At 55.0% G+C, this 13331-nt stretch overlaps 1 protein-coding gene across 1 annotated transcript; it reads right to left on the minus strand.

Moving 5' to 3' along the window:
• Positions 1 to 7957: 7957 nt before the first annotated feature.
• Positions 7958 to 9838, minus strand: E0L32_009824 (uncharacterized protein; the record flags this gene model as incomplete). The annotated part of the gene is made up of 5 exons (XM_031144829.1): positions 7958 to 8382; positions 8445 to 9047; positions 9101 to 9260; positions 9314 to 9439; positions 9497 to 9838. The coding sequence occupies 5 exons, from the start codon at positions 9836 to 9838 to the stop codon at positions 7958 to 7960; spliced, it is 1656 nt and encodes a 551-aa protein (XP_030990473.1).
• Positions 9839 to 13331: the final 3493 nt, after the last annotated feature.

Here is a 13331-nt window from a genome sequence, read left to right on the forward strand (position 1 = left end):
TTTGGGCGGGGAAGATGTGGAGATACCTACTACTTGTAGATGTAGGTATGCACTCTGCTGTACTTGTAGTTACTGTCTGGAGCGGAGTAACTGTTCGCTCGCCTTCCTAGCAGTATCGATCACGGGTGGTGGACACATTCTAGTTTAGGGGATCAACAGGACAGAGGCCTGCATCTGGAGGTTATATGCGCAAACGCGCGAGAGAAGTGCCCCGGCAGAAAAAGAAACGAAAAAGAAAAGGTCCGTTGATCTCCCAGCATGCGAATCACCCTCTGGGAACCCACACACGCGCGCGATCGGGGATCGGAGATTCTGGTCCATTTGTTCCCCTGTCAATCGCTTACAGGCCATGTTCTGACATCACACAGTCACTTTTGGTTGGTGTTCCTTTCTTCCACCTGCAAACCTTCTTGGAGGCATGTGAAGCACGAGCTTACCGCACGTGCCTATAGACACTACTGAGATATGTGTCGATCGGCCGATTGGCTGGGGAGCTCGGAGCCGGCTAGAGAGGCCGTTGCGGTGTTTAAACTTGACGCCGGCGCGCGTTTGGGAAGAGTTGTTGTTCTATGGCGGCGCCGGGCCGGATAGGAATGGCCAAGGAAAGAAACACACACAAGTTCCCTTGAGAAGGTAAAACAACGCCCAATGGAGCGAAGGAACTCGTCTCGTAGCATGAGAGCCGGGGCCTGCCTGAAACAGCTGAAAGCACACAGAAAAAAGAGCATATGGAAGACGGCATGGAAGGGCTAGAGAATAATAAAGCGGGGCGCCGCTGTGACATCGAACCATGATGACCTCAGTTAAACCCTCCGGTCCTTGGGGCGTTGAGCAAGGAGCGGAGAGGCGGGCAACGGTGCTAGTTGCAGCGCGCTTTCGACTCGCTGGGTTTAGCTTCCTCGCCTTTTGCACGCTTTCCTCCCCCTGCTAGGCTCTGCATTGCATGGGGCGGGGAGGATGCTTGTTGTCGTCATGCAGTAGCTGGTAGAATCAAGCAGGGGCCAACCTGGCACGCACTTGGCCCTGCAAGCATCACAAAAAGCCCTTGTCTCGATGTTTCTCCTCCTCCTCCTCCTCGCCAGCAAATACCTGATCGTGCCGACGACCATGTACTTGTATGCTCGCTTGCAGCACAGGACAGGGGCTCGGAGGGGTTCGAAAGTGAGGGGAAATCAGCTAGGGACGTCAAGCAGCAACAACCGAGGGAGGAGCGTAGTAGTTTGCCATCGCGTACTTTTTTTCTGGACGGCAGGTTCGTTTGTCGTTGCCGGACGGGATAGGCAAGTGCATGTTGTTAGTTAGGCTAGTCCTAACAAAGGGCAACTGCGCTGAGCAGATCAAGTCGGCATCTTGATACCAGGTAACTAGGTAGCCTGAGCTTTTGGCAGGGAATGGTCCAAGCTGCGTCTGACCCCGTTCAGTCTTCATCGCTGCTATGATCGATGTCCTTCCCTGTTTGTTTGTCTACCCTCGAGGAGGAAACGGACCGACGAGAAGGGTATTCTCTCGGAATTCACTACCTATGATGATGGGCCACTCTTCCAAGGGAAGTGCCAACAGGTGGCAGGCCGAGGTCATTAGCTGCCATTTGATGTCTCCCTGGCTCGGCGCTCTACTCTCTTCCGATATTTGACCGGGCATCGACATGGTGCGTGCCTGTGCGAGGTGGTTCAATGATCTGTGTTGTGTGTCTTTGCTTCTAAAAATAGACATTGGGTCGGCCCCTGGCATGCATGCATCACATCCATCCACCACCGAACTCTCCTCCCCGACTGGCTCTATGAATTGCCCAAAGAGGCAATCCTTGCTGCATATTACCTCAGGTGAGATCTCTCTCCTTCTCCTCCAAGGCTCTTGGCCCCGTCGCTCTCATTGACCATGTGACCCGCAGAAAGCCTATTACAATGCATTCTCTGCTTCCCAGCTTTGCCACGGGCACAACAGCCAAGATAGGGAAGGGTCATCGGCGACCGGTGGACGGAACGGACACAATGCCACGGACCTGTCCGCAAGCGAATGGCAGGTTGGCCAAGCACACGCCAACCACCTCTCGACCGGAGTGCGGCTGGCAGCCGAGGTGATGACAGATCACCGACTGCCGCTGGTGGAGCCTTTTCGGAAGACTCAATAGTACCTTATCTTGGTATGCAACACGTTCGGCTGGTCTGGGCGTCTCTGCTGCTCTGAGAGCATGGATGTCTTTGCAACACCCGTTGCCACGATGTGGCATTTGTCGCCCGAGCTAGGCGTTGGCACCACCCAGCTCCTGTCGCAGCAAAGGGCACGCCCGTCAAACAGCTGCACCACGACACAGCCGTCATTCCGCGATGCATTGAATGCCTGCATTGGGGTCTTTCCGTCCTCTGCACCCGACAGAAACCAACAAGATGCTGACAAAAAAGCCATGCATCTATGCCGGACGCGTGTCCCCATCCTTCGCCCCGTGCTTGATCCCTGAAAAAGCCAGGCGGCCGATATTTTGACTTTGACTCCTGTCTTGGCCCCAAGGGTCTTTGTCTCTGATTATTCAGAGCCTCGGGGACTGGTTTGAAAACACCCACGTCGACTGATCTGATTGACGGGTACGGCGCAAGGCGCTGCTTGGGAGGATTGTGGGGGGATTAGGCAACGGGAATTCCCCTTGTGCTGCACGCGCGGTGAATGCAGAAACACTGGGCTTCCTTCGTCATGCTCCTGGCGCGCACTCTTTTAAGCCTTCAGGGATTCTCTATCCAAAGCCTAGTGGCTTTCTCGTTACGCGCCAACTGCACTGCCTCTCTTCTTCTCATGCCTCTCAAGTGCTTGCATGCAGGCTATCATCGCAGACCGCTCTCGGTCACTAGATGACGCCCTCCCCCCCCTTTTCTTCCCGCGTCCCTTGCGACGTCTTTGATTCGCGCCCCGGCGCCGGCAGCAATACAGGCTGGTCGCATCGCACAGCATGTGCAGCACAGAAAAACAAACAAGCGTCAATAGCAGCATCTCTCGTCAAGCAGGGCAAAAGGCGGTATTGCGTGCAGGGAAGCAGGGCCATATGCTCCTAGGGCCTGCCTTGCTCAGACCTCTGCTGTCGAATGCTGTTCAACGATACCTGCAGGAGGCTTTCCATTCTGCGGCCCTCGCGCGCACACCGCGGAATTGGACCACCCATCCTGCAATGCGACCAGTCTTGTCCGGGCTGAAGTGAGCGCTGTGTATCCCTCTAGTCCGTGGCTCTGTGCGGAATCGAGGCGAGCATCCTTTGATCTTGCTTAAGCGGTGCTCTGGGAGGGGATGGGGGAGGACGGCGGTGGGAAGGTGCACCTCTGGGATGATCACCTGCTCGCCCTTTACCGCTGCTTTCATGTATATTCCCCATCCCAGTCTCCAGCTTACCTCCCTTACACAGCGTCTGGCGGTCGAACAACAGGAGCAAATAGAAGCGTGTGACAGAACCAGGTACGGGTTGGACCAAGGAAACGGTTCCGATGCTGGTGCCCGCCTCTCCAACAGAGCGGCAGGTCCAATACCCAATGCATTCAATTTCGTACCTGGCTTTTTCTTGGTTATTTGCGCGACAACACCTCAGCTATCTAACTAGTCTCTGACGGCCAATTTGAAGCCCAAAGGCAAGGAGGAGACGGGAGGATGGGTTTCCGGATGGCAGCCCGTGGCATTACCTTCTCTTCTCCCTTGTGCGACCGCAGACCTGCCAATCGTGCCGTGCTTTTCAGCCAGCCTCCAGGGTCATTGACGTACATGAATTCTGTTGCCGTGCCGTTGTCGTTTTGCTGCACCCGGGTCGCGGTTGATGAAGATAGAGGAGAGACCTCTTCCCGCTTCCCGCTTCCCGCTGCGGGCCGATTAAGCTGTTCCCGCTCGCCATCAATTCTCAGCCTTCTAGAAAGGTGAAAAAGAAAAGAGCACGTCTGGTACTTGCCCGTCCAACAGCCGACCGCCGTCCGCCTTTCAGCCTTGCACGGCTCGGAAGGCGGTGTGGTCCTGAGAGACGACGTCTGCGTCTATTAACTCTGCTGTACAGTCTCTAACCTGAACCTGTACATCACCCTGCAAGTAGCAGCCCTGAGAGAGGAAAGGAGACACATTCAGGGATTCGCACATCTCGTTTGGGCCAATCTTTCGGCATAGTCCGAAAGCCTTTGCTTAGCTTGTTTCCTTTTTACCACCTTACATGTCACCGCACTTTACATGGTGCAGTAGCTGGCGATCATTTGCGGAGTAAATCGAAAATTATGTCAATCCTTGTGTTCTTTTCTTTTTCTTCTTCCCCGTCTTGTTTGGGCCAGTGCTGGCAATGCAACAATAGATACCTCGCCAGCTTGTACCTGCTGACCTGCAAGGTCCCTTGGGTCGATTTCTGTTTCCTGAGTGGCTGGCCTTGGGAATTGTCGCTCTTGGCTTTGGGGACATTTGTCTTACATTGCTCGCCGGGCTGACCTGTACGGAATAGTGGTTTGGAGTTTAGGGGTCGCGAAGGGGGGGCTGAGCAGCCCTGGCAGGCGAGCTGAACACGTCATGAACGGCCCGATGTCAGACCGCAAAAACGCAAACTGTTACTTTCGATACTTTTTTTGGGGGGGGAGGATCTCCCACGTCGGATTTTGAACCATTTCCCCAATTTCGATGATTATGGGGTCGTTCTAGTGAGGATTTTCGATCTCATAGGGTTCCCGCTGTACGGTCGATCGGCATGTGTGGCTGGGGTCTTCACCTTCACCATGGCTCACCTCGCTGGCCCCCCCGGCCCGGGGTTTTTGACAAGCTGACAGGTGAACCCTTGGAACCCAGTTCCCCCATCCGGGAACTCGAGGTAAACACCGAAGAAGCAGGACGTGCTCCCCGAACCGGCAAGGATTTTTGTCTCTTGGGGAAAAAAGGCCTATTGGACGGGTTTGTCACATCTGCACTGCCTCCCCCCATGTTTGCTGTCAATTACGGTTCTAAGATTGGATTTGTACAAGTGCCAAAGTCGGATTCCCTCCTTGCATGCATCAGGGAAGGGATCTACGGGAGTTCGTGTCTATATTGGGCTGTTTTCGGTTCTTCTTGGACCTTTTTCTTTCCCCATCCGGGCCCTCGCTTCGGGACTGTAGGGCTGTCGGTGGAGTGCGTACCGAGAGTTGCTTAGAGTGATGTGAGATCTTCTGTTGCAAAGGAAGTGGTTTTGGTCCTGATCTACGGTTGCCCGATGCCATGGAACGTGTGATCCTGTGCAAGTGCGCATGGGGATGTTGGGCCAGACTGCGGATGAGGTGAAGGTATTGATACTTGTGCGTTTACATGTCTGTGACGAACACGGTCACGGTTGTGGCGGAGTTGTAGATTGCTGTACGTCGTTTTGGTGATATTGCCTGGTATCTGGGTATCCAAGTGCCGGAACAGCTCGGACCCTACCTATTGTGAGTAATGGATGGATTACCATGTCGTCTTTCATCCTCTTGAAACGGGCTGTTGGGGACAAGAGTCGTCAAGGCGTGCACGAGATAGGCTAAGCCCTAATTTGCTCGGACATACCTAAAGCAGCTCGAGGTTGAAGTTCTGACCGGGGGGGTTCCTGCTGACAGACTTTATCTTCCCTTTTCCTTGGCGCTTATTATCTCGTCTTTCTGATATTGGGCCCCCCGTTGCACCGACTCTCTTACACGCGGCAGTTTGTCATCTGGTGTAACACATGTCCCCCCGAAGCTTGCCAACGTTGTCGCCGCTCTCTTTCCAAGTTACGCGCATAACTCATCAAGACGCTTTCAAGCACTAGGTATTATGCACAGTAAGCGTCCTGGCATGCCTTGCTTGGATCTTTTCTGTAACGATCCATCGTTCCCGCTCTGTCCGCATGGGTGTTTTCATTTGTCTACATGTCATATTTTGCTCTTGTCTGCCAAAAGTGACAGTGCTGCGGGTGAGAGAGCGTGCATGTTTTTGGTCACCCTGCAGAGGCGGAGAGGAAGTGTCGGACTTCGTTTAATTCTGCTGCCTGCCTGGTGTCCAAGCGCGGCAAATGTGTGTGTGTTCAATGCAGAAAAAAAAAAAGGAGTCATACAAGTCATCTTAAAGTGGTCCCCGAGTCGGTTTCCTCTCTTCCTTATTAGAGAGGGAAAAAGCGAAAGTGGATTGCTGACAGGCATTCTGGCTTTTCCACCACTCAGGGTTGCGCGGCTAAAGGGGAGAGAGAGAGACAGAGAGACCGTTTTGACAACTCAGAGAGTGAGAAAAGGGGGGAAAGGGGGTTGCATCAGGTTACACAGGCAGGGCAGGGCTCGCTTGGCGGTATCACATTCCCATGTGGTCAGATGATCGCAAGGGGGTTTGCAAGGGGGGTTTATTGGTGCTGTGATAGTGAATGACTGCATGAGGTTTCCTTATTTCCGGGCTATTTGCTCATGTCGGCAGATGTTGATGGGCCAAATCCGGCCATGAGAGGCTCTTGTTGTTGGTGGTGCGGTGGCTCGAGCAATGCAGAAGAAGTCTTCATCAGCCCTGGGAAGAAGTCGGAAATGGGAAAGAGAAGGGACTCGACCGTGGCGGAGAAGTTGTCTCGCTTGTCCTCTCGGGCTGGAAAGCCGGGTCCGTGGGTTCGGTGCCGCTCGGGAGCATCGGCTGTTTGTCTGTATTTACTCTTAAGAGGCATTCAGATCGGCATTGCCATGGTCCCACGACTGGTAGGTAGTAGTACCTGTTGATCAACCAGTGTCTCTCTTTTCAACCCATGTTTCAAACCGTTGGACACGTCGATATCTTTTTGAATCTCTTGCATAGACTCTATCCGTTCATGATAGGTTATCTGGAAGCGGCGGGCGTCCTGGAAAGAAATGCCCGTGTCAAATTCACACTAAATGTAACGTCACAGGATTCGTATATTGAAGAGTCTAGCTAAATGCATGTTGCTCGTCTTGCTCATAGAGATGAGCATCCATCATGCCGAGGCATATACGCAAAAAGTTCTCCAAGATGTACACCGTCCCGTGGGCATCTCCGGACGGGACACAAGTCTCGTGCAACTCTTCAAAAAGGGCTTACACTCCCAGTGAGAGTCGTACCATTAGCCCCGGCGGAACTTGGAACTTGGGCTCCGATGTGATCATGAGAGAACCTTGCTGCAGTTGGACAACGTCCCCCCCAAGATGGCCACATCGCCGCTCCCTCCCAAGATGCCCAGGAAAACATCGCTCCCAGTCCAATGAAACTCGGCCAGAGACAACGTACGTGTGTGTGTGTCACGCCGAGAGACCACCAGGATCTAAATTTGGCTATGCCACGAGGGACGAGCTGGACCACCCCCTGGAATACCAAGGAACCGAACTCCTCCAAACGGTCCCCATCGTACCACCAGCACCGGGTATCGCCAGTTCGTCGTGAACGTAAAAGTACCACCTTCTCGAATGGACTTGGTGAAACTGCCCTCCTCCTCGGGCTCGTTCGCGTCGCACAAGAGGCTCCAGTCAACCCAACCATCGGCGCTTATGCGGTTGCACAACTCTATTCTGACAGGTGCAGACAGGGCTGGCAGCGGGGAGAGACTTTCTCATCATTCATGCAATGCGTGCATGCATGCATGGAGGGGGGGGGGGGGAACCACTGAGGATTGCAAAGATATGTTGAGTCAATGCGCAAGGGCATCTCTCTTTCTCGTACCGGAGTCTAGATGACATCTTCTAGGCCAATGTCTCAGTACATGTTGGCTTTTTTGCGCCAAGTCCTTGTTCCCCAGCGCTCGCGAACCCAATCCCGCGGTTTACGGCTCCCTGTCCCCGGTGGCAAGTGCTCGTCATTATGGTAAGATACAGAGGCTCCCGGCCCCCGTCCGACCTGTTTGTCACTGCCACCAGCTTCGGAGCTCGCTGTCTATGCGGTAAGCTTTTTTCGCCTTCCCCCCTTTTTTCTGGCCCCCATGATCATGATCCGATCTCCTAAGGGGTATTCCCCCCTCTCTAATAACATCACATCCCCTAATCCCCTATCACTCGACCGACGACCGCCGCCGAAACTCAATCTCGACATTGGGGTTCGGCGTCTTGGTCATCATCATCATGACGGGCCGGGGCCGGTCCTGCCCGTCGCGCAGCTTCATGTCGTAGTGGAGCAGGAAGTACGCCAGCACGAGCTTGATCTCGTTGCCGGCGAAGAAGCGGCCCGGGCAGGCGTGCTTGCCCGCGCCAAAGTTGAGGTTGACGTCGCTCAGGGACGTCAGCTGGTGCCGGTTGGCGTCGTCGTCCGACTGCTGCCGCAGGCGGTAGAAGCGCAGCGCGTCGAAGCGCTCCGGCTCCGGGAAGTAGCGCGCGTCGTGCGAGATGCCCGTCTGCGGCGCCAGCAGCTTGGTGCCCGCGGGCAGGTAGGTGCCGTCCGAGAGGGTGATGGGCTTGATGACTTTGCGGATGAAGGAAGCTAGGAGCAATTTGGTTAGATACTTTGTCAATGTTTGGCTGTGTGGCGAAGAGGTTACTCACTGATGTTGCCCGAGGTTCGCTGGACCTCCTTGATGAAGCTGTCCAGCTTCTTCAACCTCGGGATGCAGTCCTTCTTTGACCACTCGTCGTCATCTGCCACGACTTCCAGTACTTCTTGACGTAGTTCTTCCTGGACATCAGTCTCCGCAGCGAGGTCAAAGAAGCAGTCGACGAGAAGACTGTTGGTCGTGTGTATTGATGCTGCGCTCAGTATGAGCTGAAGCTCGGTCTGAGCCTGGTAGTCTGTCCTCCGCTCCTCGGGCAACGACCCGAGCACCCATTGCAAGAGATCGTCGGGGGCTTCAAAGCCAGGCGCGTCCATGTCGCGCACCCTCTCTTCCAGGATCGGCTGAAGAAGCGCCCTGGCCCTCGCGACGTTCCGTCTCGTCTTGCGGATATGCGGCACGATGTGCTGGGCAACAGACCGCATCCACGTCGGGAAGAATTGTAGTTCCACCACAGACAAGAACACATCTATGGCATATTTGATGCTTGTCTGCATCCATTCCTCGTTGCGGTTCAGAGACGGACCTACAAATGCCCGACCGCTTAAGCGAGCTATCGTTCGGAGGGCAAACGGCTGGAGTTTCACCGGTGTCCAGTCTGGGCCGTGATATCAGTAAAGAGAATCGTACAAAAATGCCGCAAGCACTTACCCTTGCATTCCGACAGCTCTGTCGCCGTGATGTATTCGAGCTCATCCTTGAGCTGGGGCACCAATCGTGCCAAGTTGTGTGTAAGCTTCGTCCGGACGAGTGCAGAGAGCAGCTCGCTATTTTCACCTGGCGAGAACTTTGTGTAGTTGCTCATCAGAGCCTGCTCGAAGAGTTAGCATCACATCCTGCAAGTGTTTGATTATGACGCCGCACCTCGCGCACTGCTTCTTGTGCGCTCAAGACATCCTCAGGGAGACCTTTGAGTTCCCCCACAAGACTCGGTGGTATCAACACCTGAAGGCCTTCCGTCGCCTTGATTTGATACACTTTATTATAGAACTTGATGCTGGTCAGTCATTGACGTCTTTCCGGGGTACAGTATCTGGAAAAACAAACTTTGTTGTAGCTCGCCCGAATCTGATTCTCAGCATCAAAGATCCATTTCAACTTCCCAGCCTTGAAGAACGGCGCTTCCACGTGTTTCTCTCGTTTTGACCGAAAGAAGTAGGCGACTAGTAGGACGCACGCCAGCGCGATGTAGTAGTTCAACCGGTCCCCTCGTCGTAATAATGACTGGCCGACGGGATATATGTCGGCCACCGACTCCATCTTGCTCAGGATCCCACCCGGGCCGAAGTAGGTGTTTGTGTGGTTAGCCATCGCCTGCGGTATGGCAGAAGCAGGGCAGAACAAATCGTCGGCCTGAGCTGCCCCTGCTCGTTGTGATGATGTTGACATTTGCGCTCTTTGCGTACAATGTCACCTTCCGAAGACCCTGTTCAACGGCGACGGTCCCACGTGTTGAGCCCAGAAGGGGTCTGAGGTGACACTTCGCCGCGGTACCATTGACCCAGTACGCCCATCAACACACAAGACCCTTTTAGCTCAGGTTGAATATCAACTTGATGATCCGAGCCGAGTCCCTCTTCAACCGCAGTCCCTCCGGCTTCGAAGCTGCGCTTTTGAATTATTCCACTGAAAATTGGCGAATATGAGTGATAAGAGCCTCTCGCCCTGCTTGAATTGCCGTTGTCAAAGATCGTTTAAGGGAGGCACCTGGCCAAAGACGGCCAATGGACAAAGAGGCAAAATAGCAGAAGGAAGATAGAGTCGATCAGGAACACGATTCGAGCCAAGCATGAACAGATAACCTTAAAAGTCTGTTGTTGGTCACAAGAGGTTGGCAGTAGCATGCCGGGGGAGCAGAGCCTTGGCAGGGACTTCCTAGACGAGCCACAGCCGGTCCCGAATTCAGAACCCTGGTCTATACGGTCACGAGCGGGGACAAGGAGAGAGGTCATGACTGTTAGGGGAACAGCAGAGGGCCGGTGCAGAGCGGTAGCCCTGCATACCTGCCAAGATTTTCAGCTTTCTCACACGTCGCGACGCTTCAGCCGCCAGCCCTGTCGCGGAGGGATCAAGCCGCAAAGGGGAGACGAACGGCGAGGGCCCCCCCGGAGGAGGAGGAGGGGCGGAGATGCGCCTTTCCTGTCTGGGTTGATACGCCAGCAAGTCTGCGTGCAAAGGAAACACAGAGGTCGGAAGAGAGATCTCCCCCAGTGGAAGGGTTCAGACCCGATCTCCTCTGCGTCGTACCTTTGCACATCGCCGAAGAGATCTCAGGCAGGTCTGAAACGAGCCTTAGCGCTGGCCGCAGGGGTCTGGTGTGTGGGAAAGGGGCTGCGGCTGTCACAGTTCCGGGCGGTGGGACCCACTAGAAAAGGTGCAGGTGCCGTGGTCCAGCGGGTCCGCCGCCCGGGAGTGAGAGAGAGAGAGAGACCTGGGAGTAATTGAGTTTCCTCTGACAGTTCGCGCTCCACAGGCTAATTGGGCGCGCGGGTTCAGCCTCTCAAGCCCTCGGTGCGCGCCTCTCAGGGCCCCGTTCCTTTGCTGTGTGGAAACACGCCTTCTCAAACACAATCGACGTTCGAGAATGCCCAGAGGCTTCGGAGAACACTCCTGTTTCTGTGCATCTGTCCTTTCCAGGGCCACGGTGGAGTCTGTTCCGCGAGATCAGTTGAGATCATTGATGCTTCCTTCTCGTGGCTCGGGAGAAGCTGGGAATCCACGTCGGTTTTCCGCGCCCCGGCCCCCGTCGCCTCGCTTCGATCAACTCGGGAGTGAAATAAGGTCGAGCCGTGGCCTGGAACTCACCATTGTCGCACTCATCAGAGAGCGCCAAGGCGTCTTACATGAGAAAGAAGCTTCAGAGCTCCACGTCCTAACCTGCATGCTGGATCGTTCATGGACCCGCCAAAAGACCAAGGAAGAGAGAAAAATCCAGTTGGCCTCGCCTTTTTTCACGGCAAAAAAGATTGATAACAGGCTGCAAGTGTTTCCAAGACAGCTCGAGTTGCAGGGAGAAACGGGCTCGTCCCCAGAATTGACAGGGCCAGGTAGTACCTTCCCAGTTTGCAGACCCTTGCCGTCATGCGTAGCTTGCACTTGCCTCGCCTGCTCTCCTGCTGGGCCTGCCAAGGCGCGCGGGCATGGAAGAGGCCTGCTTGTCATTGTTTCGCCATCAAACAAGCCTATCTCTCTCGGGACCAGGCTCTGGGCTGGTTCCAGGCCCGGCCCTCGCTTACCTACCTTACCTTACCTACCTCTTTACAAGTACTTCCTCGAATAGCGAGGCAGAGGGCCGATGGCGTGTTGCTACCCGCTCTCATCCCGCGTTCGGTCAAGTGTGTGTGTGTGCCTCCTCGCTCTTGGCATTCATGTAGCCTCGACTCGATTCTCTCAAGGAGCTCACAACCGGGTGGGGGGCCCATCCAGGACAGAGTCGCCAAACGTGAGCAGTGTTTTGAAGATGGCCTAACAAATGCTGCTCCGTGGGTGGTCAGTCCTCTAGCCGAGATGGACCGTATCGAGGCCGGCCTCGGTCGCGGCCAGGACGAAACGGAAAAAAAAATGAAGGCAGCCGCCAGAACTGAACCTGGAGTCGCCGACATCTCTCTTACGCCGTCAGCCGTGACCGTCGAAGAATAACGACTGGACTCGGCTGCCTGCTCCTCGTACTTGACGTACCACCATCGGCACCCAGTTCCGATCACAATACCTCGAGAAGTGCCGTACCGTCATCCCTCATGCACGTGGTTGATTGTGCACCAACGAGAAAATAGTTGCACAAACAAAGGTGCGAGATGTAGAAAACAGCCACACGCAATCCCACATGTGTGTGCTTGTCCCTTGGCCGAACATCATTGCCAATAATGCATCTTCCCGCATCCCTTTCCATCCGGGTGCCTCAGCCCTCGCAAAAATTCACGCAGAGGACAAGGAAGGGAAAGAAAAAGTGCAATTTTCTCCGTAGAAGGACAGGGTCAAGAGAGAGACACACAACACCCCATGTTCCACGGCATGGAGATAGTTGGGTATACACGATCAGGCTGGAGATGGCGTGGGCCATCCTCACACCGATGCGGCCTGCCGCCGCCGCCGCCGCCGCCCTGTACTGTCTTGTCCCAGGGAGGCGGCCATACACTGCGACAGGGCTGGTCATCACGCGGTAATAGGGGACAGGCCGGGCATTCTGGGGTTGCCTTCCACGGCGGAGGAACTCCTTGCCGTGTTATGGTTGCACTTCCTTACCGGTTGGCTTAGGAATCCCCCCCACCTCTTTGGCGTTTTGCGCACACCGCTCCCTCTCTCTATCTCTCCCCGACACTTGAGTGGTGTCTTTTATCTTGCCATACGCATGCAGTCAGCATCCCGCCCTGCACGCTACGGTGCAGCAGCAGATCCTGGGGACGCCTTTTCCCTAACCCCCCTCCGTAGGCTCCCCGGACAATCCCACCCCACCTTCATGCACCTCCAACCGATAAGAGGCGAGATACGTTTGATCATGTGCACTTCTCCCCGCGTACGATGCTGCCGCATAATTCACCGGTCGAGATTGTCGTATCTTCTTGTCCCTCCCGCACCCTGCGAACTGAAAACCCGATCCTGATGATGGAGTTGGATCCGGTCAGTGGAGTCAGCACATTTTTGATCGTTGGGGTCCCGGCCCGCGCCGGGTGCATGCGTGTCAGTGGGGCCGGTGGAAGCGGGCGCTAATGAGTGACATGTCAATCAATGAATGCCTCGCAATTTACGTTGTCATGATGAGATTAGCTCTCGAGTATGCCTAAGACCGTGATTGCTCATGTTGTTTATCCCCAGTATCACCATGCTGCGGGCTCCCGTCCATATGCATCTGAAATCCATCCCCCCCCCCCCCCCCCCCCCCCCC

Source organism: Thyridium curvatum (genome assembly GCF_004353045.1).
Source record: "Thyridium curvatum strain D216 chromosome Unknown NODE_74_length_206198_cov_80.914379, whole genome shotgun sequence".
Lineage (NCBI taxonomy): Eukaryota > Fungi > Ascomycota > Sordariomycetes > Thyridiales > Thyridiaceae > Thyridium > Thyridium curvatum.